Below are 23,507 nucleotides of genomic sequence, written 5' to 3' on the forward strand. Positions count from 1 at the left end.
TAAAGCAACCACATTAATTGGAACCCTATAGACAGACTGATCAGAGAGAGGAAAATTGATTAAACATGTGCTGCCCTGCCAAAATCTTCCTTTCTGCAAGAAACATTGAGGTAATGCTGGCTTACCGAATGTCTGAAAAAGTTCAGGCGAGTCAGCTGAAACCAAATAAATGTGCATGTCAGATGGAAGTAAGTACCAGCAGCAAAATAAATACTATGCGGGAGATCAGTTGATGTCATCTTTCTATTCACTTCTCTCCAAAAACATACCTTTTTCCCCACAAAGCAATCACTGCTTTCTTAAAGGGATTATAGACAGCAGTGCTGGTTGCAAAGACCCATTTATTCTTCCAAGATGTTTATAAAGCCTTTCTTTCATCCCATATCCCTACACATTTCTTGCCACCTTTTTTAAGGAAACTAAGAAATTGAAAAATGTGCAGTTCTCAAAACTGTGAGTTTGGAGAATAGTTTTAGTTCAAAACACATCGTTTGTGTTTTCTTAAAAAAAAGCACGCTCCTTTAGAAATAGTTTTCTTGCAAAACTTCATTTGGCAAAAGAGGAAAAAAAAATATTTTTCTTCAAAATTTGAAAGGTTTTTCCCTGCCCTCCCACACTGCTGGTGCTCAGTGGAGTGCTTTTGATTTCCAGAGACTCCGGCTTTCTATAAAGCCTTTTACTACCTGGGATAAGTGCTGTGAGAAGCTCCTTTAGCACTACGTGCCATGAGGTTGTCGCACGCAAAAATCAGTTTAGCCAATACTTCCCTCTACCGGGAAAGAAAAATACTGCGATTTGTTATAATTCCCTTTGAAATAACGGGAGATAGCAGGACAAGAAGGGTTTTCCTATCTAAAGATGACAGGAGATTCGGGGTGCGTGGGATGAAGAAAGGGCATCAGATTCAGCGTGTCAACACGTTGCTCATTTATTAACCGGGCAAGAGGGTTTTGGCCATCCCATATTGCCCCCCCTTTAATGAGGATCCCCCACAAGCTCCCTTCCCCGCTGGCTTCCCAGCCCCACTGCCAGCGAACGGAGCAAACCTGCGGGGCTGGGTCCCCTCCACATCCCCACCTCTGTGCTATGGGAAGCACAAGGTCAGGCCACTACTTGCATCAGGACCGAACCCACCGCTGGGTTGCATCAGGGATGCTGCTAAAGCTTCATTGTATAACATTGTCTGGGATCTGGGCTTATTCCTTCCTCTGTAATAAGTGCCCTGATTTCTTCTCATCCCCCACTTTAATTTCAATAAGCAAAGATACCCTGACATAAACCCAGCTGCTGTGTCAGGATACATCTGTATCAGTCTTCAGCTTCTGTCTTTTAATTAAGTGTATCATCCTCATGGAGCATCTCTCATCAAGCATCCATGGGGAAATCCTGTAACGCCTGGCTAAATTGCTACATTTGTTCAATCAGACTCAAAGATATAATCCTAAAGTGAGCTAATCTAATTTAATGGCGGGGAAAAAAAAATTTACAGGCAGGCAGTGCCTCTGTCAACGAACGTGTCCAAGTGTGAAGAAAGCGTTCAGTGCCCTGATAGACACATAACAGCTCACATCATTAAAGTAAAATTTATTTCATCTGCCTGAAATGGCTCACCCCCATCCCCAATTAGTCCACTTGTGTCACACTAGACTACAGCTGCATTTCAGTTTAGAAGGGGATGAAGGTTATGCTGTGCTAGGCTGAATTATGTCCCATTATCACACTCTTGCCGCCTGTGGACAGCACAAATATTTGGTGATTAGGCAGTTCAGAGAGCAGAGAAACAGTGCTTCTCTAAGTGGGGAAAGCATTTACATGGGGTTTAGTGATTAGCGGTGTCAGAAAGGCAGAGCTTGGGTTTCCAGCAAAGCTTTCTGTTCCTCCAGTGTTCCTTGCATCGTAACGAACCGCAGGCTGGATGAATTTCTGACACCCAGAAGACTGGAAAAAATTTCACCTCACACGAACTTTTCTTTGCTAACTTCCTCAAAGAAGTTATCCAACTCCCTGCTTTCCCAGATTAGGTAAAGCCTCCTGTGAGGGAGTGGTCACACATTGAGCCTTTGCAAAGCAACCGAGAAATACAAATATATTCCCTCCTTTTTGGGTCAAAAGCAGCAACTCATGACACTGCAGCTGCTTTACCCCTGCAACCTCTCTTGCAGAGGACACTGCCATCTCTCCAGTGGCTTTAAGGACCAGCGAGGCTTAGTCCATGGAGGGAACCAAGAGAGCTCCTAGGCACAGCTGGACTTCGGGTGCCACAGGGAGAAGTTTTAGGGGGGTGAAATCTAAACTTTGCCAAGCTCCGTGGGAGTTTTGGCTGTGATTTCCGTAGGGCAGATTTCCATAGGCTGTGATTTCCATAGGTCTTCAAAGCAGACCAAAGAAAGGTTAACCATTTCTAGAAAAAATTTCCACATAGAGTCTAAAGCATCTAGAAATCTTGGTGCTTTATAGATGCTGCAAGATCAACCGTACGTGACGTAAAATCACATTTGATTTGTGGCAAATCCCATTTCCTGCATGCTTTCCTTCCCTTGCACAGGCATTTTGAGCAAATCCTTGCCTTACGTCTGCCTCCACAGCCCCCCCTTGTGCATTATATAGGGGATCTCCAAGGTATCTCACTGCTGTTTCCAGGCTGAAACTAATACCGGCTTGTCCTTTGCATTTCATTGTGTTAAAGACACCAAACAAAAAAAAATCTCTAACAGAGTTAGAGAAAGTTGGTTGGTTGGTTTTGGTTAAACACTACCTGCAAGCCTGCAGTTAGAAATGTGCCCTTGGGTGCATCGTGCAGCCACAGCTAATGAGAAGACCCCCACAAGGACTGGAGGGAAACTCAAAATAATAAAGTAATTTTCTGCTTTTAGTATGCCAATCTCTCTTCTTTCTTTCATTGCAGTCCACTATTCCCTTCCTTCCTCCATTTTAACCCTAATTAAAGTCAAGCTTCCTTCCAGTACATTCACTTAATATTTTACATGAATCATGAAACATTTCCCTTTTTTTTTTTTTTTTTTAATTTGAGTCTTCTAATTAATTGTAATGCCTATTAGTTTGTATTCAGACACTGCCATTTCAGTTTCTGGGAAGTGCTTGGGCTAGAAAGATCCAATGTAGCTAAGCAATAAAGACCGCAATGTCTTTCAGTACAGAAATAATCCTGTGGACTTCTCTAGGACTGCTCTAGACCTATTGATGCTCACATAGCATAGGCCAGGTCTCGGGCAAATTGTAGTTACAAGTGGTTAAGTGACTCAGAATTTCTGATAAAAGTTTGACAAATCTGAAGGAAATTAAACTGAGCTATCATCCTCTTCCTTTTTTTGTTGAGTTTCCTGTAAGGTTTCTACATCACCTTTATCCTTCAGTGCCCTTTCTCTGGTGCTCCTCACTGATGTTTTCATCCTTACACTAAGTTGCAAATCCAGGGGTTGTAGGCTGCAGGGCTGTGATTGCCCATGTTATTTAACTTGCAAAAGTCTTCAGTTCACCAGATCACTTCTTTCTGGTCACTTTTCCCTAGCATACCTGCTTCTCCACCTGTTTCCACCCAAGTCTACTGCAACAGCATAGAGATGTGATAAAACAGTCTTCCCTTCTGAAAAGAGGAAGGCACTACTGAATTCAGGAACTGTAATTAGTACTTTTTCAGTGTCTTTAACCTGAGCAGCTGAAGGAGCCCCAGGTGGACAGGGGGCCTGCCCTGAAGCTTTTTCAATCTAAAACTCTTATCCTGATACTGCATGTGCATGGGCAACTTGTCTGAGCCCCATTGCCTTTGGGGATCGATTGCATGAGTGCTGGTACTCATCCTCCTGGTGGGATGAAGGCACAAGGAGGATCGGTGGTCAGCAAAAGCCTGGGTGGAAGGTTATAAGTAGAAAAGGATTCAATGACAAACAGGCACTCACAAACTGGTGGTTGTGTTGGGCTGACCCGTTCCCTACTTGGGGAATGCAAAGGGCACCAACAAGACGAAAGACCAGGAGACAATTTCATGTGCAGATCTCCACGCTGCACCTTTGAGTGAACACTACACAACCAGAAATAATTACCAAATATATCCACCAGCTGCCTCTTTTGCCTAAGTGAAGAGTGAAGCACTAGCCCTCACACATCTCTTTGGGCTTTCTTCTTCTCTCCTTTGCCTACCTGTTTGCAAGTACAGTCTGCAAACATCTCACCCTGCACTTGCTTAGTCCCACTTCCAACTTGAAACGTCCGTCAGGTCCCACCACAGATTTTCCCCTCATCTTCCTTTCCCCAGCAAGCAGTTTTTAGACCAAACTATTGAGACTAAGTTAGAGCCTCTACAAGAGGACCCTCCAGCATAAATCACCTGTAACCCTAATGTAATAAACCAGCCTGCCACTCACAATAACAAGAAAGGGCAGGAGGACAACAGCATTCAGCCAGGATCTGTCTGCTAATGCCACAGGCCCAGTTGCCTGCTGGGATAAACTGCAGTAAAGTCAGTGGGTCCTCCAAACATTCGAAAATTTGCCCTGTTAAAAATCAAGGAATCCTTTGAATCCTTCTGTTTTGCCTCTTTGGAGAAGATTTTAAACAAAGCTATAATTGCTCAAGGCTCTCAGCTTTTCATACTTCATCCTTAATGCAATATCCTACCTCTGACAAATGGAGCCTTTAAGAACTGTACTGCCCTTAACTGGAAATCTAGCATTAAACCACATCAATGCGCACACTGAACAACCGCATTTTGCTTTCCAAGCTGACCCCCTCTGAGTGCAGGGTCAGACCCTTGCTGGATATTGAATGCTCTCCTCAGCATCAAGCAAAGTCCAATTTTACTTTTTTTCTGCAGAGTTTCTGAGTGCTCTCTCAGAGAGAGTTTTTTTATTTATTCTTTCATCCATTTTCAAGGATTGATTTGGGGGTGACTTTAAATGGGACAGGACTGGGGCTTCTGCCAGGTATTTTGAAAAGGATTGCTATCTTCCACACAAACACAGCAACCCATGGACGATAACACAAAATCCTAACAATTGACTTTGGTCTCCATAAGAGTTCAATGGGTTCAAGAGTGGCCTCTCTTTGTGGGCATTTGGGTGTCTGACAGAAAAGATGGATGCTGGAGAAGCACTTTTCATATTTTGCTTTTTCTAATGGATTTTCACTTCTGCTTTTTCTGTAGTCATGTTCATATCAAAAGAGAAGGGAAAAACAAGACAAAAGCTGGTTTAAATGGATGCTTTGAAGTAAAGGAAAAGTTGAAGCATAAATATATGTGAAAGGCAGGTACCCACTTCTGAATTGAGTGACAGTTTACCCCATTTTTCTTACAAATGGGGTCACCACTTTATTATTTTTGTACAGCACACTGACACCAGTAACTCACTCATGTCAGTCCCTCCCCAAGAACATCCCACCACTCTGCAGTCTCAATTCACACCCTAAGTTTTATCTTTGACACAAAAGACAAGCACAGCTATGAAACCCAGCCTGTACAATGGACCCAAACTATCATTTATAAGCAAACAAAAGCAGTCATTTCTTCCAAAACAAACAAGCAGGGTGAACTCTCCAAATCTACATGCTTTGAATGCCTGGCTCCAACAATATTCTCAGCAAGGACTTCTCTGAGAAATACAGCAAAAATCTCTCTCTCAGCCCTATTATCTCATCAGATACAGAGGCCATGCCTGGTTTAGAGCTATAATGCAGCACAAGAAGCCCTGAGACTGAGACAAAGGAGGGTACTCACTAGACTAAGCAGATTTGGGCTCACTGCAGAGTCTAAGACTTTCTCCCAAAATTGTGACTGTCCAGTAAACCTGTCAGAGGTTGGTGCTTTACAGTTATGAGGTTTGCACATTTTTTCCAATCTTGTAAGAGTTATAGTGGGATTCATGTGCTCCCATTAAGGTGTTTAAAAGTTACACAAGTCCAAATCTGAGTAAGTCGTATCATGTCTCCCCTCCTAAGTGTCAGTGCAGGGATATATGTGATTACCCATGCCTAGGTGGATAAGATCAACCAACCTCTGGAGATGCCTTTCTCCCCTGCATTGACTGTGTCATGAGCCTGGAGCTGAGGTTGTACTGTATTATTGATAAATTCTATTGGGTTTCCCTTGCCACATAAAGCCAGTACATAAATATGCACCTCTTCCATGGGGTTCTTCCTGCTTTCACTGACTTGTAAGCAGTAAGATATAAAGGCATCCAGTTCCAGCCCTCCCATTTGCTTTCTATACCTTGAAGAAAGTAAGTCTGCCAGAAATCTCAGCATTATTTTTATTGAATTGGGATTTATTTCAGATAAGTGTGTGTGTATTTTTATATATATATTGGGGGGTTTCATTGGCTTTTTGTTTTGTTTTTTTTCTTCACTTCAACAAACCCTTACACCGACAATTTCTTCAGTAGAGGTGCTAAGGAGACCAGTTCTCCTGGAACTGGTAAGTCCTTCCCATAATCATAACCAGAAGACCTCACTTATGAAATAGCCACTGCCTGAACAGTTCCTGCTTCCTAAAGATTTTTCTGTCATTTGGCTGTCTGTAAGAGCCACCATACTTCAGATTTTTCTCAGCTTGAGAGAAAGGTGGAGACAATGTCCTCCTGAGCAAAGAGCAATGCCTGAAGGTATACTCTAGAAAGACACCACAGGAGCAGGGATGGTGCCCAGAGATGTTGTTTGGAGGAGATGTTGGGACTGATGTCAGCTAATGGGCTGCTAAGGCTTGTGCAAAAAAATGAAACATGGCTTTTTAAGGAAGTTTGCAGAATTTAAGTAATAGAGGATACAATAGTATTTGCTAAAAGGCTTAGTAATGCACATAAGACTGGCTCAGAACACAGTTTAATCAAAATGCAAAAAAGAAATTCTGGATTGTTTCTAATGTATCAATTTCATATTAGCTTGTCTCATGACTGACCAAAAAAATTTAAAAAACCAAAAAAACCAGCAAACCCCAAAATCCCAAACCCCCATAACTTCGGTTTAGTTCATGATGATTTTAGCAGACCTCAGTCCTCAGCTGGTATAAATGGGCTCAACACCATCAAATTATACCAGCTGAGGGCCTAACTCAGGAATTGCTTAAAGAAATGAAAAGTGGGTAAAAGTTTCTAGACAAATTAAAAATGGATTAACAGCTGAAGTTAATTTATTTCTGGGTGATGGTAGGTTTCACTACAATTTTTCTTGCTACTGTGCTGTAGCCTCAATGGAAGAGGGAACTAATTGCCATATAAACCTGAACATTTGCCAGCTGCCTTTTCCCTGAAAAAACTCACTCAAAAATAAGTCTCCAAAAACTTCAGGGAAGAACGGGGGGCAGGGGGGAAGGGTATTCTGGAAAGAAAGTACTGAAATTGAGGAAGATCTCTGTCCTTAGATAAATGAGGTGGGATAAATTAAAGTTGTATTTTGCACCTGCTACACATAATGCAGATGGGAATGGGTGCTGAGCAGCCAGGAGGAGCTATTTGCAGTGTCCCTGCCATCCCACCAGCATCAATGGAGCAGCCTACATGTTTAGGTCTACATGGTTTACATCAAGCATCCTGCTCCCTGCCTCGAGAATCTGACAAGTGCACTTGCAGAAGATTTGTCTGCATATAAATCCAAGTGTGTGATACAGTATGGTCAAAGCTGGTGAGAAGAGCAGTGTGAAGAAAATAAGGACATCCTCACCCCCACCAGCCACCCTGGCTTCCAGCACTGCTTGGTGATACATTTTGCAGCAGGGCCCAAAATAGCTCTTTTTGGTGGTTGTTGTAGTTTCAGTCATCTTCCCAATTTGTAGCATGGGCATATCCAGTCCTGCACAGGGTTTTTCCATAGGATTTGGTTTTACCTGTGTAGACATCTTTAGCCCAGGAGTGAGCCACATTTTTCAAGAGCATAATAGCGGTCACTCTTACCTGTGATTGACAAACATGGTTATACGAAAGGGAGAGTTTTGGCATCCTCCACTTTAGTTAAACATTTTGATCCTGCAATCAATGCCACCAAACACAGTGTGCGATATATGATACCTGGTCCAGTGAAACACTGAAACTGTCAATGGCTTGTAGCATACGTGGGGAGTAACAGTCCCCCACCCTGCAGCTGGGTATCAATGGAAACACCATCATTGCTTTACACGTGTCTTAGCACCATTTCCTGAATCCAACTATCTGACAAGGTCATTTCTCTCCTCTGCCATTCCCGAGATACCTGTGGCAGAGAATTGCTCCTGTGTTGAACCCTGTGATGTAATATTGCATCAGACTCTTGGTTCTCATTTCAGAATAAAGCTGCAATTCACACTGTGAACAGAAACTTGAAAATATGACTTGAACCTCATTGAGGTAAAAGATCTGCCAAAAACATGAGCCTGAGGTGTGAACTGCATCATGCATGTTACCGAGAGATGAACTCCAGACCTCGCTGCCCCAGGGACTCACAGCCAGCAGGGGGTTTAGCCATTGAGAAGTGCCAAACCAGAACAAGGGAACAGATCTATTTGAGAGGTCTTCCTCTTTTTTTTTTGGGGGGGGGGGAGGGCATAGAAGTTGTGCAAGAAGGTGTCTGAAGATCACCAAGTAGAACAATCTAAAACTTCACTAAGCGAGTGCTCCCTTTGTCCAGAAAGATGTTTCCTTTCAAGATTAAACATTGATTTGAGGGGAGAAAACATGAAGCAAGCCAAACATTTCCAGGTTACTAATCTTATGAAGAGATATACTGACTGAATTTTCTCCTTTTAGACATGTGAAAACATATATTATTTTGGTAAGCAAGCCCAGCTGCCTCTCCTCAACATCCTGCCAGACATCCATTTTCTGGGCTGGCTGAGACTCAGCCTGACCCCTCTCACAGCACAGGGTCATCTCCTCCCACCAGGAGGTTTGACACCAGAATAAAACATCAAGGTACTCCACAGCTCACCTCCTTGAGATCCTCCTACCCACAGAAGCTCATAGCTTACCCAAAATTATCCAGTCCCATTAAATCCATCCAAGTCTTCCTCCAGCTGCTAATCCTCAGACCACTTCTTCTCCCACCAAAACAGCACCCAGCTCTCCCACACCTTAACTCACTAGAGCTGAGACACCCTGTCCCCAGGCATTCACCTCTACCCTAAGCAATCACCTCCTCCCTTATGTATTTTTTTTTTTTCCTGATCTTTTATATCTTGCAGCTGGCTTCTGATGGCTGAATGGGTTAACTCTTTCCCTGCTACATCCAATAAAGCTCCTGACAGTTAGTTCCTGCTCTTCAGCTCCCAGGAGAGGGAAAATTGGTTGCATACTATCAGGGCTACAATGATCATGACAGGCAGTAGCTATGGCATTTGTGGGTCAGATATAGGAAGATGCTGAAAAGCGCCAAAAGATTGTTTGATTGATGAGATAAATGCCTGTGTCAGAGGCTTTAAGAGGTCATTCCACTCACATTAAAATAATAAATAGAGAGGTGATAGTGAATAAGAGCCTTCATTGAATGAAAATAGCGAGTACTAAAGAATTTTTTAATGTAGTATTAAAGGTATATCAAGAACCAATGGCTTGAAGCTGAAGCCAAGCTAATTTAAAGGAAAAGGTAGGCTTGTGATTTTAAGTGTAAGGCTAGTTAACTGTGAAACAAATTACCAGGGAGCAGACATTCTCCTTGATGTCTTCAGGTCAAGAGCTGTAACCCCAGCTGGACAACTTCTTTTAGTTAAATGCAGCCCAACACTCACCTGGAAGATATTTGGCAGCCTTTAAACCTGTGTTTCCAGTTCCTTTCAGTAGAGATATGACATATTTATATCATAGTGACTTGCACTAAGGTCACACAGTTGGTTTGTGCTCGTACTATCCAAAAGCAGACCTTCTGGATCTGCTCTTTGTATCAGCTTGCAGAAACCCTAGTTCAGCACCTATCCAACAAGCTTCTGCACCTATTTGCCTGCAATTATTTTAACACTTGTCCTGCACGTGGCTTGTGAGCATGCCAGCCTGCTCTGCTACACCCTATACCCTCCTGCAAAAGTTATTTTGCACTTGTTGCAGGAAAATCTCTTTCCACCTTCTGGTGTTGCTGTCCCAACACATATGAGGTCTCAGTTAGGGACCATTTCAGGTGACTGGATGGGATAAGCAAACATATTTTGGATGACTGGATCTTGCTGTTCTGGAACAACTTGTGCTTTGAGATCAATGGGGTATGGATGGCAAATGTTCTAGGTGCATTGTCCAGCTTTCTTCTGTGCCAGATGTCTGACCCATAGCCATGGGATCATGGAATCACAGAAAGCTTCCACAGGGAAAACTGACCACAGGGAAACTGCACCCCTCCTATACACCTGGGAGGAAGGGTGGTTGATGCAGGTTGTATTCAAAATAGGCATTGCTCAGTGATCTAGTTTAACCCTCACTGACATTTATTCCCCTCTTGGGAACAGTCACATCTCTCCTCTAAAATTCCACTTTGCGGGATTAAACAAGCTAGGATTCCAGGCTTCTTTCTAAAGCCTTTCTAATCCCCTGTCTATTGTAGAAGTCCTTTAATTCTTGTTTGATTTGTATGACTCTTTCTTGAGCATCATTTACCAATGCATGCACAGCTGCAGATGTGACCTCACCTGTCCCTTGCCATTGCATTAACACATCCTGCACTCTGCGGACTGTGTCTCAGCTAGTAGATCTTCACTCACTTTTCGCTGTTTCATGATTACATCACGTTACGCATCACAACCATTCTGTTTCAGTAATTTATCCAGGTCTTTGCAGTGCTCTGCTGTTTCCACCACCTGGTAGCAAATGTCCCCATTTGGCCCCCAGCAGAGGACTTCACGCTCTGAACTATTGCATTTTGTTTATCAGAATACAAGCGGATAAGATCTACCACATCCTTCTTTCTTAGCAAAGAGATTTCAAACCTATTTTATTCAGTTTTCCACTTTCTTCCTAGTCTTTCATTATGTCCCCTTCAAAATGTGTTCCACAGCCCTGGAACACACGCCGTTCAGATTAGCAAGTCTCTGATTGCTTGAATTGCTTCTAACCTCCTTTTCAAATACAAGTATTACATTTGGGTTGGGTCTTGTGGATTTTTTCTTCCATTCTGCTACCTTTCCCGATTCAACAGATTCTCACAAAATCCTTACTGACAGATTTGCAGTTTCATGTGCCAGTTCTCAACACTATTTTTGAATAAGGGTTATTCTGGCCCCTGGCTCCATTGCCTGTAGTTCCTTTCTGTGTTCATCCTTGGATGTACTCTCATTTCCATTCAAACATTTCTTGTTAGCCAAGGAAAATATAATCCCATATTGAATATCATCTTCACTGAAAGTGAGGGAGAATATTTACCTGGTCTTTATCATATACATATATAGATAGATTATCTTTACCATAAAGCTGTCCACCTCATCCCTGACCCATTTTAAGCCAATCCCACATCTTCTTTATTTTTTCTTCTTCTTTCTTATATAGCCAATGAGTTATTTATTATTGTTTCAGATTCCTATTCATGGTCTATTTCTCTTTTACACTGGAAATTCTCACTCATGTCATTTTCAGACCTTTAAACTGTAGCTTTCTTTTAGCACAACCCTTTGTCTCACTCCCTCTAAGCTCTCTGCTCGCTGCTAATACTCCTTTTTAAGGCAGTTATCTATCTGTTTAGGTTTCAATCTCTATACTTGGATAGAGGTCCCAACTTTTTTTGCACTTTGAGTATGTCATTTTGATCTAAAACCACTAGGAGGAAGCATTCAACAAGTTTCACTGTCCTGTTGCAGATCCCAGTCTTAATTTTATGAAATTCAGAGAGTTTTGAGCAGGAACCAAGGGGCCTGCTGGGTCACAGATCCCCTTGAAAGTGCCATGGCACATAATCCCTTCAAGAAATGTATAACTATTCACCTTTTGGTCAGACTGGCTCCTCTGCTCCTGCTGCAAAGCAGTTTCACGATTCCATCCTCTGAAGGACAGAAGCCACTTCTAATTTCCAGAGTAATATTTTTCCTGACTATTCTATTTGTCCTTTAAACGTTTTTCTCCCTCGCTCATATTTTCCCACCTGCTTTATTTACTGAGAGTTATGATGCATTCTCTCAGCTGTTATTTCTAGGCTGAAAAAACTAAACCTGAATCTATTTTCATAACATAGTTTGTTATTCATTCTACTATTGCTTCTCTGCACTTGACCCAGTTTTAATTCACAGGTGTTGAATTGCAAAGGTATCTGGCAAATGGGAGGAAAAAACTTCTCTTTTCTTTAAAGTGCAATAGGAGTTTCATGCCATGCAGCTCCATTGATTTGCCCAAGAGCTGAGAAACACTGAACTAAATTATCAGTATGGTCCCATTAGTAATGATTGTCTCAATGGTAAAGTCAGTCTAGCTTATGCTACAGGTCCAGATTTTTGCTGAAGAAAATAGCTTTTTATTGGTTAGTTCCACATAGTCCTTTTTTCCCCCCCTTTAACTCTTTTGACTGGAGTGCAAATATTCAAGACCTTTCTGTTACTTTGATTTCCTGTGAAAAATATGTGTGCTTTAGGTAGTGAAATCAAGCCCACTACAGAGAGGTACAGTTGTTCTGGTATTCTCATGTCCTTCATTGCTATATTTGTTGTGCTACATCACTATCAAAGCAATAAACAAAAACATCATGTTATTGAGCTGGTGTTTCTCATGGGCTGTCAAAGTGAAGAGCTCTCAGCCCTCATGTTTGTGTTGTCTCTATTAATAACCTCTTTAAAAGTGCAATAATTTGGGGTAAAATTTGTAAATGATACATAGATTATGGAAGAGGTAACTGTTGAAGAGACCAGGCTGTTAATGCAATGTTCTCAGAATGGTGGCTAAAAGATGGCAAGCACATAAAATATTGTTCAGTATGACCAAAAAGGATGGCAATCCATCTGGCAGACATCACAAGAAACTAGGATTTTAGTATGGACATCAGTAGGATCCAAAATTAAAAGAGTTCAGAGGAGAACCAGAAGGATTAAAGAATAAGGCAAGGGGCTTGCCTTCCCCAAAATGGTATCACCTTTACTCAGAAGGGTTTCTGCAGAAAGTAAAGTTCACCCTAGGAGGTACTTGTCATTTCTTGCACCAATAAACAATTCACTTAGAGTACCAAATGATCTTTTGCATACGATCACCTACACAGTGGAGCTCTAACTCAGCTTCAGGGTGGCCTTCCCAGACAGACGGACTTCAGTGAGGTTTGTATGTAGCTGACTGTCAACAAACTATTCTTACAATCAGAAATACCCCTTCCTGGCACACAAACTGGCAAAGATGAGTTGCACTACCTTTGGGTACGGATGTGTTTAAACACATAATCTCCTGAGAGGATGTGATGTCAGGATTGTTCAGTGCACATCCAAATCTATGAGAATAGTACGTGTGGCTCATTACTGCTTCTCGATGGACCCTGCACATCATGGGAAGCAGCCATCGAACAGGCCGGAGCTGGGAAACACCATCTCACAAGTGCCATGTAGTCACAAGTGCCATGTAGTCAACTCCTGAACTGTGGTGGCTCACAAAGTGTGTTAAAAATCATTTTAGCCAACTAAACCCATTTAATTTTATTAATTATTTTGTAATTGTTAGTTTTATTTTTTATTGTGAAGGAATAGAGTCCCTTGGATTCCAGTGGCACAGAGCTGTTGACTTCTCTGGTATAATGCAGATTCACTGTGCACCTATCTTAAAATCTGAGGGACTATTAGTCAAAACTAATTAAAGATGCTATGGTGCCAGGAATGGCTAGGAGAAGATAAGGGAATACCACAGAGGAAATGAAAAGGTACTATAAATATTATTTATTTGCAATCAGTGTTCAGACAGTATTAACTGCAAACAGAGTCTCATTATTAGGTGTAATTTACCATTCATAGTAAAAGAGAATTTCTGTCCAAAAAGCTTACAATCTGAAGAGGTGAAAAAGACAGGAGAAGAAGAAAGCGACACAAGACAGGACATATAACTGCCACCGTAAAGAAGGGGTGTTGAAGAGAGTAGGCAACTTGCTGCAGGTTGCAAGCAAAGTGTACAGCAGGTCCCACTCAGTCTCAAAACCCGGTTTCCTTTCTGGCTGAAATCAATGTGGAGGGAAAAGCTCACCCAAGCCTTGCCAGAACCTGCCAAACCCAACAGTCACCACACAGCTACAACCTTGTGACCAAGAAAAACAAAAAGCATCTTACGCTAGCTTGTGTGTAACATGTTTGAAGCTTAAATAAGAAATTAAAATGTCAAGGGTAATTTGTGACCATGTCTAGTGCATGACAAAGGATAACACAACAGTCATCAGACAGCAAAGTGCATCAGCTGGAAATGACAAAGGACAAAAGACTGAGTACTGTTTGGGCATGTGTTTTTCTGAGAAGCCCAGGTTAGTAAGGACATGAAGAAACATAAAGGACTTTATAAGGAAAATGCAGTGAGGATCATGAGAGACCATGGGCACACGTCGTTTCAGGACAAGTAGAATTTAGGATTACATCCTTAGTCTTATGTTAACCCCAGACCCAAGTGCTTGTGACAGTGTGCTTCCCCCGCCCCACACCTTTGTGTCCTGCAACCCTGCCCAGGTGATAACCACCAGTGGTGATTGCAATGGATGCATCTGGTCATGATGGCTGCATCTGGCTCAAAGTGGATTCAGGAGACAAATAACAACACAATAGCCTAGGGCTATTGTGCAATGCACCCACTGAAGAAACTAAAATCTGTGGCCGGCATGCAAATATGACTATGGGTCAATCATCTTATCCCCCATAAACAGTGAGCAGCCCAAGAGCCCTTTGAGCTCCCTTGCACGGCAGCGGGCTGCACGCCAGGATCTCCCCTTGAGCAGGGACGCCTCTCAAGGTTACTCCTTGAGGTTGAGAGATTCCTTGCCACAGCAGATCCTCGGTAAGTGACTAGTAGCATGCTAAACTTTGAAATCTTAGCTAAGTGATATAAAGGATTGATTGCACACATATAATCCTTTAGACATAAACCGTTGAGCAAGTCTGGGACTAGGACTGGATCTAGCTGCACCTAGACTCCTCTCTGAGAAGGAGTTTAGAAACCAAGGGGATCCTTCCGAACCTCATGACTCAACGGGAGGGTCTCCCTGACAGTTTTGTCTGACCCTGTCCTCTATGCAGTAAATAATCAAGTGTACCTCGCCATCGAATCTTGTTAAAACACTGTTGCACTGAACTTTGTTAACTCCCTATTCTATGTCAATAAACTATATTTTTACTTCTCTCTTACGAGTGAAGTGCACTGTCACTCCATCCGCAACAGTGCTTCAACACAGATTTCCTAGTTGCCCACGTTACTCGTACTTCGGTTTCTTCTAATCTTTGCAGGAGAGAGAAAACTGGTCCTCCCATCAGAGAAGCACAGGCAGAAGGGAAAAAGGCTCCTATTACCAATGGAACACATCTGTCTTAGGTCAAGGCCTCATTCCATGGCCATAGATGACGCTTATCACCACGACCAAGGGCAGCTCAGACTGGGCCCATGTGGCGCTCCCCAGCCTGGGTTTCTGATGTCTAAGGGAGTGGTTGAAGTCATGCTGCCAAGTTCCCCCCAGTGGAAGTGCTTATTTGTGTCTCTCTTCTCTACCACATTGGCAGGAATGAACTTGAGCATGAAACTTAACCATTCTGTGAAGTTTGAAGAAAGTATGTAATAAACACAATGTGTTATGGAGTGACTGACAGACACACAGCACAGCTGCCTTTACCTCACTGCCAGAGGAAACCAGGTTAAAAAAAAATAATCCTCACAGACAAAATATAAAGCAAAGTCTTACTCAGCTCAGTACAGCTTCTGTAATACTAAGAGTTGTGTTTATTATTTCATTAAGCTGCAGTAACACAACTACAACAGCATACATGCCATGACTTATTCTGTAAATCGATCATATTGGAAGAAGTCCACTACACTGTGGCATATCTGTGGATCATGCAGTGGCTATGTTTGTAGTACATCCATCCCCAAACATTAAAAAAATAAATAAATAAATCGGCAGCCATTTGCTTAACAGGTTTATAACGAGAGTATCAATTAGGAGCAGACTAAGGGTAAATTTTAGCTCCTTTCCCTTCGGCAATTTATCTTAACACTGACATTCTTTTTCTGTTCTCCAGTAGATCTGTTGGTGCTTGGGTTTTTCTCTGCTTCTTGCACCGGGGTTAATGTCAGCAGACGTTACCTATCACCACTGTGAATATGCCACAGCACTCAGGTGCTGTAGGACCTGCTTTGCAGTGGGGTGCCGTTGATCAAACAGATCCAGAACTTTTCACAGCTTTTGTCCCTGCACATGTAAATATTGAACAAAGATGAACATAGCAGAGTCAAAGGCTACGATTTAGCAGCTACCACAGTTAAGTGATCATACCCAACCATGGTTAACTGATCATGATCAACAGACATTGTTTAATAGGGAGGCTGCCTCAGCTGACATGTATTTACAATAACAGCTTCTGTAAACATTTTAAAGTATTCTTAACAACACTGTCACTGATGAACTATTTAATGTCTGAAGATTGCTGATTACCTGTAATTTCTCCATTCTCAAACTGGAGATTGCCACTACTGGCTCTCGTGATGCTGCCATATGATGGAGGAAAGGATGCTGAGGACAAAGTTTCAGACTTGTCAGGACTCCTACCATAGTTTTCACCCATCATAGATGCAATAAGTCCTTCTTTTTCTGGAGCAGCACCTCCAAGAGCGTCACTGCTGCAAGTTCTGTGATGGTACAGGTAAGAAGCCTGCTTTATGGAGCGCAGGAGCAAATGACTCCTGTAGGCACGCTGGATGACAGTGGCAGAAGCTTCCTCTAGTCTGTGTCTGAGAGTAGTGGAGATTGGCTCGTAGGAAGTTTTGGATGGATTGGCAGCCATGAACTTCTCTTCCATTTGTACTTTAAGAGTATCCAGCTCCCCAGAATCTCCTAACACTCTTTTGGTAAAAGCAAACAAGATATCCAAGCAGTGGATCCTATCTCCACTGACCATAGGCAGGTCCATTGCTATGAGTTCAACTTTGTTTGGTTTTGGTACACGTAAAGGTTCAGCCAGAGCATCTGCAAAGTCTGAAAGTGCAGAAAAACTTATAAACTGAGTTGCCTCAGGATCAAACTTCTCCCAGATTTCATAAAAGATGTCAAAGTCATCTTCCCCTAAAGGCTCTGTACTTTCCTCAGTAGCAGCATTGAAGTTCTCCAGAATAACAGCTATATACATGTTTACAACAATAAGAAATGATATAATGATGTAACTTACAAAATAAATAATACCCATGGCAGGTTTACCACATTCACCTATAATACCATTTATGTTTGGATCACAGTATGGTGGCCCAGTGTTTAAAATAGGACTGAGAAGACCATCCCAGCCAGCTGATGTGGTGATTTGGAAGAGACAGAGCATGCTGTTAGCAAAGGTTTGGAAGTTGAACATGTCATCAATGCCATCTTCCATCTTCACATAGGCAAAGTTAGCCATGCCAAAAATAGCATAAATGAACATGACCAGAAAAAGCAAGAGGCCAATGTTAAAAAGAGCAGGTAAGGACATCATTAATGCAAAAAGCAGAGTTCGAATTCCTTTGGCAGCCCGGATGAGTCTCAGTATTCGTCCAACCCGAGCCAAGCGAATGACCCTGAAGAGCGTAGGTGGTAAGAAATGTTCAAATGCTTTACCGATGCCGGAGAGCAGTAAGGCTAAAATGGAAAGGATAACAACTGGTTAGAATATCACATTTCTGCTTAACTAGTAAGTAGGATTAAATTATAATGTCTGTACAGTTGAAAAAGACCTGATGTGTGTGTGCTAAGACCCTAGCAGAACAACCTTCAATAGAAGTTAGAGTTGAAAAAATAGCTGTAGAAGTCAGCAATTATGAACTACATTCTTCAGCCACCAGAAGACAGTACCCATTGCACTAAGGATGGCAAGCACCTTTCTATGCATAACTTCAAATATCCATATCAATCGACACTCGCTGACTGATGGTTTTCTTTGAAACTGGTTGCATGAATACTTCTGCAGGTGCAGGTTATGTATTTACTTTCTAAATTTTACTTCAAATACTGACACTACAAAGCTAAACTAAGAAAACAAGATATAATAACAATGTCATGGTCATAATTTAGATAATATAGTCAAGATATGTATATCAAGCAAACCCAGTGATGAACATAGAAGTTCTGCATGCCACTCTACAATGGCTTTTAGTTCATTCAGGGACATAGCTACACATGTGTCCTGGTTTCGGCTGGGATAGAGTTAATTTTTCTTCCTAGTGGCTGGTATCGTGCTGTGTTTTGGATTTAATATGAGAATAATGTTGGTAACACACGGATGTTTTAGTTGTTGCTAAAGTAATGTTTACACCAGTCAAGGACTTTTCAGCTTCCCATGCTCTGCCAGGAGCACAAGAAGTTGGGAGGGGGCACAGCCAAGACAGTTGATCCAAACTGGCCAAAGGGCTATTCCATACCATAAGACGTCATGCTCAGTATATAAACTCGGGGGGGAGTTGGCCGGGGGTAGTGATTGCTGCTTGGGGACGGGCTGGGCATCAGTCAACGGGTGGTGAGCAATTGCATTGTACATCACTTGTTTTGTACATTCTTTTATCATTATTATTATTATTACTTTCTCTTCCTCTGCTGTCCTATTAAACTGTCTTTATCTCAGCCCACAGGTTTTACTTTTTTTTTTTTTCCAATTCTCTCCCCCATCCCACCAGGGTGGTGGGCGGAAGGGTGAGCGAGCGGCTGTGTGGTGCTTAGTTGCTGACTGGGTTTAAACCACGACAACATGGATGTTATTTTATCTTTAGTTTGCATGGAAAAATGACAGATCTAGTAGCACTAGAAGAGGTTTGGCTTTTCTAAGTTTAGACATTTTGGATACATTTTTCTGAATTTCCACTCCAGGAACTTAATTTCTCAACAAAGAGCTATATTGTTACTGGAATCTTACTTACCCAAAACAGAAGCCATACTAAAGAAACAAAATATTTTTCTTCCCCTAAGTGCCTTCTGCTATTTCAGCAGTACTGGCCCTAGGAATGGCTAAATTGACAGAAAGCTCAAACTGGCAGAAAAGCTCTTTACCCCATTCTTCCATTGCAATCCCTTCAAATAAAAGCGAATACATTTGTGTTGTTCTTTTCTATCCTGTTACACTGTGTGAACCCTTGTTTTCAATCAGCTATGCCTGAGTTTCCAGAAACTGAATTCTATAGTCTATAATCTAATTCCAGGCTTCAAATTCTCTATATATTTCAATTCTCTGTTACAAACACAGATGACAAAACCCAGCAATTTTTATCTGATCAGAGATTTCTTAGTTGGCATTAAAACTGTAACGATGGAAATTATCACATAATGTTGTACTGGTATGATGGGTTATTCATTCTGTCTTTCAAACTAGTAAAAAACAATATAAAGAACCATTATGAAAGATTTTACATAACACAGCTGCCTTTTTTTTTAGAATACTTTTATTAAAAGACAATAGCAGAAATTGTTAAAAATCTTATTTCATATTATTTTAAAATAATCATGGTGGGTTTTTTAGTTATTTTTCCTCAAGACTTAACAGTATTATGATTTCCATTTCAATATCCATTTGCAGTTGATACATTTTAACTATTTTTTTCTGATAAGAATAATAATTGATTTAGTAAAGAATTTGTCAGACCAATTTTACTTACCAATAAGTGACATGATCACAACAACTAAATCAAATATGTTCCAGGCATTTGAGAAATAGTACTGCCTCAGAGCCACCAATTTTAGTACACATTCTGTAGTAAAGATGGTAACGAAGAGTATATTGATTTTGTTAAGGACGTTAGTCTTCGTTTCACTTTGCTCATAGGTTTCCACCATCATGGTGATCATGTTAAGGCAGATGAGAACCATGATTACAACATCAAAGGCCTGGCATGTTACAATGTCAAAAAGGAACCCTTGGTATCTGTTCTGGAGGAAAAAAATACATCTGGCATCAGTTATGAAAGTAGGGAATACTCATCTGTACATGTTTCCAACAGCTCCAATTTTAATGTTGCAAAGTCACTCAACTATAGTGAAGCTGGAGAAATTTGAGGAAGGCAGAACGCAAAAATGACATTAAAAATCCCTTCCCATCCTGAAGTTTAATCAGTTCCAAGGTGAATGTAAACCCCAACAATATCTATGCAGAGAACTTAGTAAATATTTAACCTGTAAAATATTTCAGTACAACTTTTTTGTATGGAATTGATTTTCGAGCACTGTCTGAGTATCAATGTAAAGACAGTATAAATAATTTATACGCAATATATAAATATGCACCCTTTTCAGTGAATTAAATTGCACTTTTGCAGTGCATTTTCCTTTTGAAGAATTCAGACACTCTTACCAGTGGTCTTGGAGTGGGTTTTTGAGGTTTCTTGGATCCCAACTTTTTCATTGCATTGTAATATTTTTTCTGTTCTTCTGTCATAAAGATATCTTCCCCACCTAAGTATATAAAGAAATGTCACTGTTATTTGGTGATAAAGCAGCACTATTGTAGTTACAAAGTCTAAAATGCTGGAAACTAGCATTCCTTCCTTTTTCACATCCTGCTGGTACTAGCCCTTTCCATACTGCGTAACTGTGTCTAAAAATCCAGTGTCACAAACCACACATTCACAGAGCAGAAGTCCTGGGGTGAAACCCAGCTAGCTCAGAAAGCATGAAAACAAAGGACCTACTGAAAACCTGGACAGGAACAAATCTTTCCCTGGCTTCCCACATCCTGGCCTTGTTGAGTATCCAAAATACTTCTCAGAGCATCTGTACCAGACCACTTTCTAAATAACGAGTCTCCTGTTGTGCTCAGTTCCCAAAAAGGAGCAAAATTTTAAGGAGCTGCAGAGAATATGTCATGGCCTTTGATATGTGGGGAAAGAGCTGGGTGTTCAGGTTATAGGGGAAAAGAAAGGAGGAAGAAACTCAGCCTGGGTGCTACTTCTGCTAACTTAATTACTAATGTTCTTGTAAATGCCAATAGAAGTTTTAGATTCTATGTATAGCAAGGACCTTGTTCTCTAAAGATAGCATTGCTCGAGATATAGTAGGTGCCTGGGAGCACAACCAATATACTTATCTTTTTCTTTTGTTGGTTGAAGTTGTCAATAATAACACCAACAAAGAGATTCAGGGTAAAGAAAGATCCAAAGATGATGAAATTCACAAAGTAGAGATACATAAATAGACTGTGCTCCATTTGCGGCTGCTCATTTTTCTGCAAGAATGAGAAGCAACATGAAAAATGATCAATAACAACATGGGCTCAATTCAGAATAATCTTCCTGTTGCAGATCCTCTCACAAATTGATTCCAGGAGGAACTAAGATTTACAGCCCTACTGCTAATTCCGACAAAATTGGTATCGCTTAAAACTACCAATAGTGCATAACACAAAATATTATATGTATACAACACTTTTGGAAGGGGAACAAGATGGTGGAAGAAAGTAGCATTCATATTGTGACTACTAGATGCATCAGAATTCTAGGACCTCGTAGAGACATTATCGCTCAGATGCTGACTACTATCCCTTTTGAAATTAAACATGAACCTATGAAATGATACACCAAGCACAACACCTGAGACATAACTAACCAGAAAATAGGGCTCAAAATAATAGCACTACAAAGTGTTTATACTATGACAGCTTGTTAATTTGATTTCTTTTACAATGTTTGTTTATGTAGTTTCTGGCTAAATCATTGCAGAACAGGATAATTTAATTCATACTGATATCGAATATATTTGCACTGAAAAACTTGTAGAGCAAAACTTAGTCTTTGACTAATGCTGAATGAGGTTTACTTTTATTTTAAATTTCTTTTTTTCACAAAAGCTGATTGTTGTGGGGTTTTTTTCTTTTCAAACCTGACTTAAAAACCTACCATTTGCAATTGATTGAGGCCCTACTAAAGGCAATAGAAACAGTTACTGAATTGGACATTCTTGACATGATTTTCACAAGCATTTCAGAAGCATCAGTTCAGCTTCTTGCAATAAGAATAGGAGCTGTAAATTGCTCAGTACTTGAAAAATCAAGAAAACTATTTAGAAGTCTAATTCCAAGCTCTTGCCATTAAAAATCTTGGCCTAGATATGTTTTTTTCTTCTTACCAAAAAACTTTTTCTATGGTTATTATGGATAAAAACAAAACCAGGACAAGAAAAATAGTTTTTCAAATTGAAACACAAAAAACCCCATTGAAACACAAAAAAACCCATTTTCATATATGGTTAATTTTAAAATTATTTGATTCCTTTGAACTCATGATCAAATTAAGATAGCCTCTTCATATCAAATTAAGATAGCCTCTTCATTTCAAATTATTTGCCTCCAAAGACATACCGCTTTGTTCTGTATAACATTGGATGATACTTCTGATAAGACAGCAAATGCGAGTGGCAATATAAACAGTAGGCAAACCAGTACTAGTGATGCCTGACAATGTATTTTAAATGGTTGCTTAGCCACAATAGCTCGATTCTTGATTACGTTTGGTTTTATGTTTCGAAGTGAACTTTAAACTATGTTGCTGTAAAACATTCAGGTTTACTCCAAGCTTGAATTTTGTTAAAGAAGATGCGTGAAGGTAGGTGCCTCCATGTGGGTGGGAACTCTCAATTCTCCTGCTAGCCGGTGGACATGCAGTTATTAGTAGAGTCAATGTAGTATAAGGAGATGCTCAGCTGAACAATATAGGTATCCAGGGTGAGCTGAAATGCTCCATAGATCCCTCTGAGCATATTGACTAGATCTCCATTAGCCATAGACGGCATTTGGAGGTGAAACTCACATGGAGACCTTACACTACACATAACTGCATTTAGGTGGGTGGATCTGGAGTTGAATCCCTCTCCCCATTACAACAGATTAGCTTTAGGATACTATGAGTCATTCGCAGATGAAATGTTTACATCAGCTGATAAAAATAATTACTGGAAAGATTTAGCACAGACAAACAGCAGATGTAAAGGTGCAAAAATCATAACACTTGCAGAAAGCAGTAGCATTAACAAAAAATATAGCTTGAATATAGTAACCGACCTCTCGTGAATCTACTGCAGCATACATGATGTCCATCCAACCTTTAAATGTTGCCTAGAATGAGAGATTATGGAAAATGTGTTGAACTTTCAGGGTAAAAGTCTTCACACAATTTGCAATATCTGAATGACTCTGGCTGGAGTAAGAGCCTTTGGTATGGTGACACACAAAGCACCAAGCTCTGGCTTTAGGGACACTTGCCCCTGCTGTATGTGTGGCATTCTCAGCCTTATCAGGATGTGAAACCTTGCTAGGGTGGGACAGAGCACGTTGTCCTAGGATGCTGACAGAGCAAACCTTCATTAGCATGGTCTACTAAAGGCCTTACAACCCTCATGGCTGAACAAGTCTGTATTTTGGCAGATTAGGTCAGCAATTGCCCCAGATTTCCTTCTGAGATTGACTCCAG

The 23,507-nt window shown here is 41.0% G+C and overlaps 1 protein-coding gene across 1 annotated transcript in view; it reads right to left on the reverse strand.

Annotated features, from left to right (window-relative positions):
- Positions 1 to 16,504: 16,504 nt before the first annotated feature.
- The window catches only part of LOC140647272 (sodium channel protein type 5 subunit alpha-like), a 36,088-nt gene continuing 29,085 nt past the window's right edge, over positions 16,505 to 23,507 (reverse strand). Inside the window, exons 22-26 of the mRNA XM_072851631.1 lie at positions 23,099 to 23,152; positions 21,127 to 21,268; positions 20,399 to 20,499; positions 19,707 to 19,977; positions 16,505 to 17,703 (exon numbers count right to left, since the gene is read on the reverse strand). Coding sequence (XP_072707732.1) covers positions 16,505 to 17,703; positions 19,707 to 19,977; positions 20,399 to 20,499; positions 21,127 to 21,268; positions 23,099 to 23,152 — 1,767 coding nt within the window. The remainder of the gene's footprint in view (positions 17,704 to 19,706; positions 19,978 to 20,398; positions 20,500 to 21,126; positions 21,269 to 23,098; positions 23,153 to 23,507) is intronic.

The sequence above is a fragment of the Ciconia boyciana genome, chromosome 2 (assembly GCF_034638445.1).
Source record: "Ciconia boyciana chromosome 2, ASM3463844v1, whole genome shotgun sequence".
Classification (NCBI taxonomy): Eukaryota; Metazoa; Chordata; class Aves; order Ciconiiformes; family Ciconiidae; genus Ciconia; species Ciconia boyciana.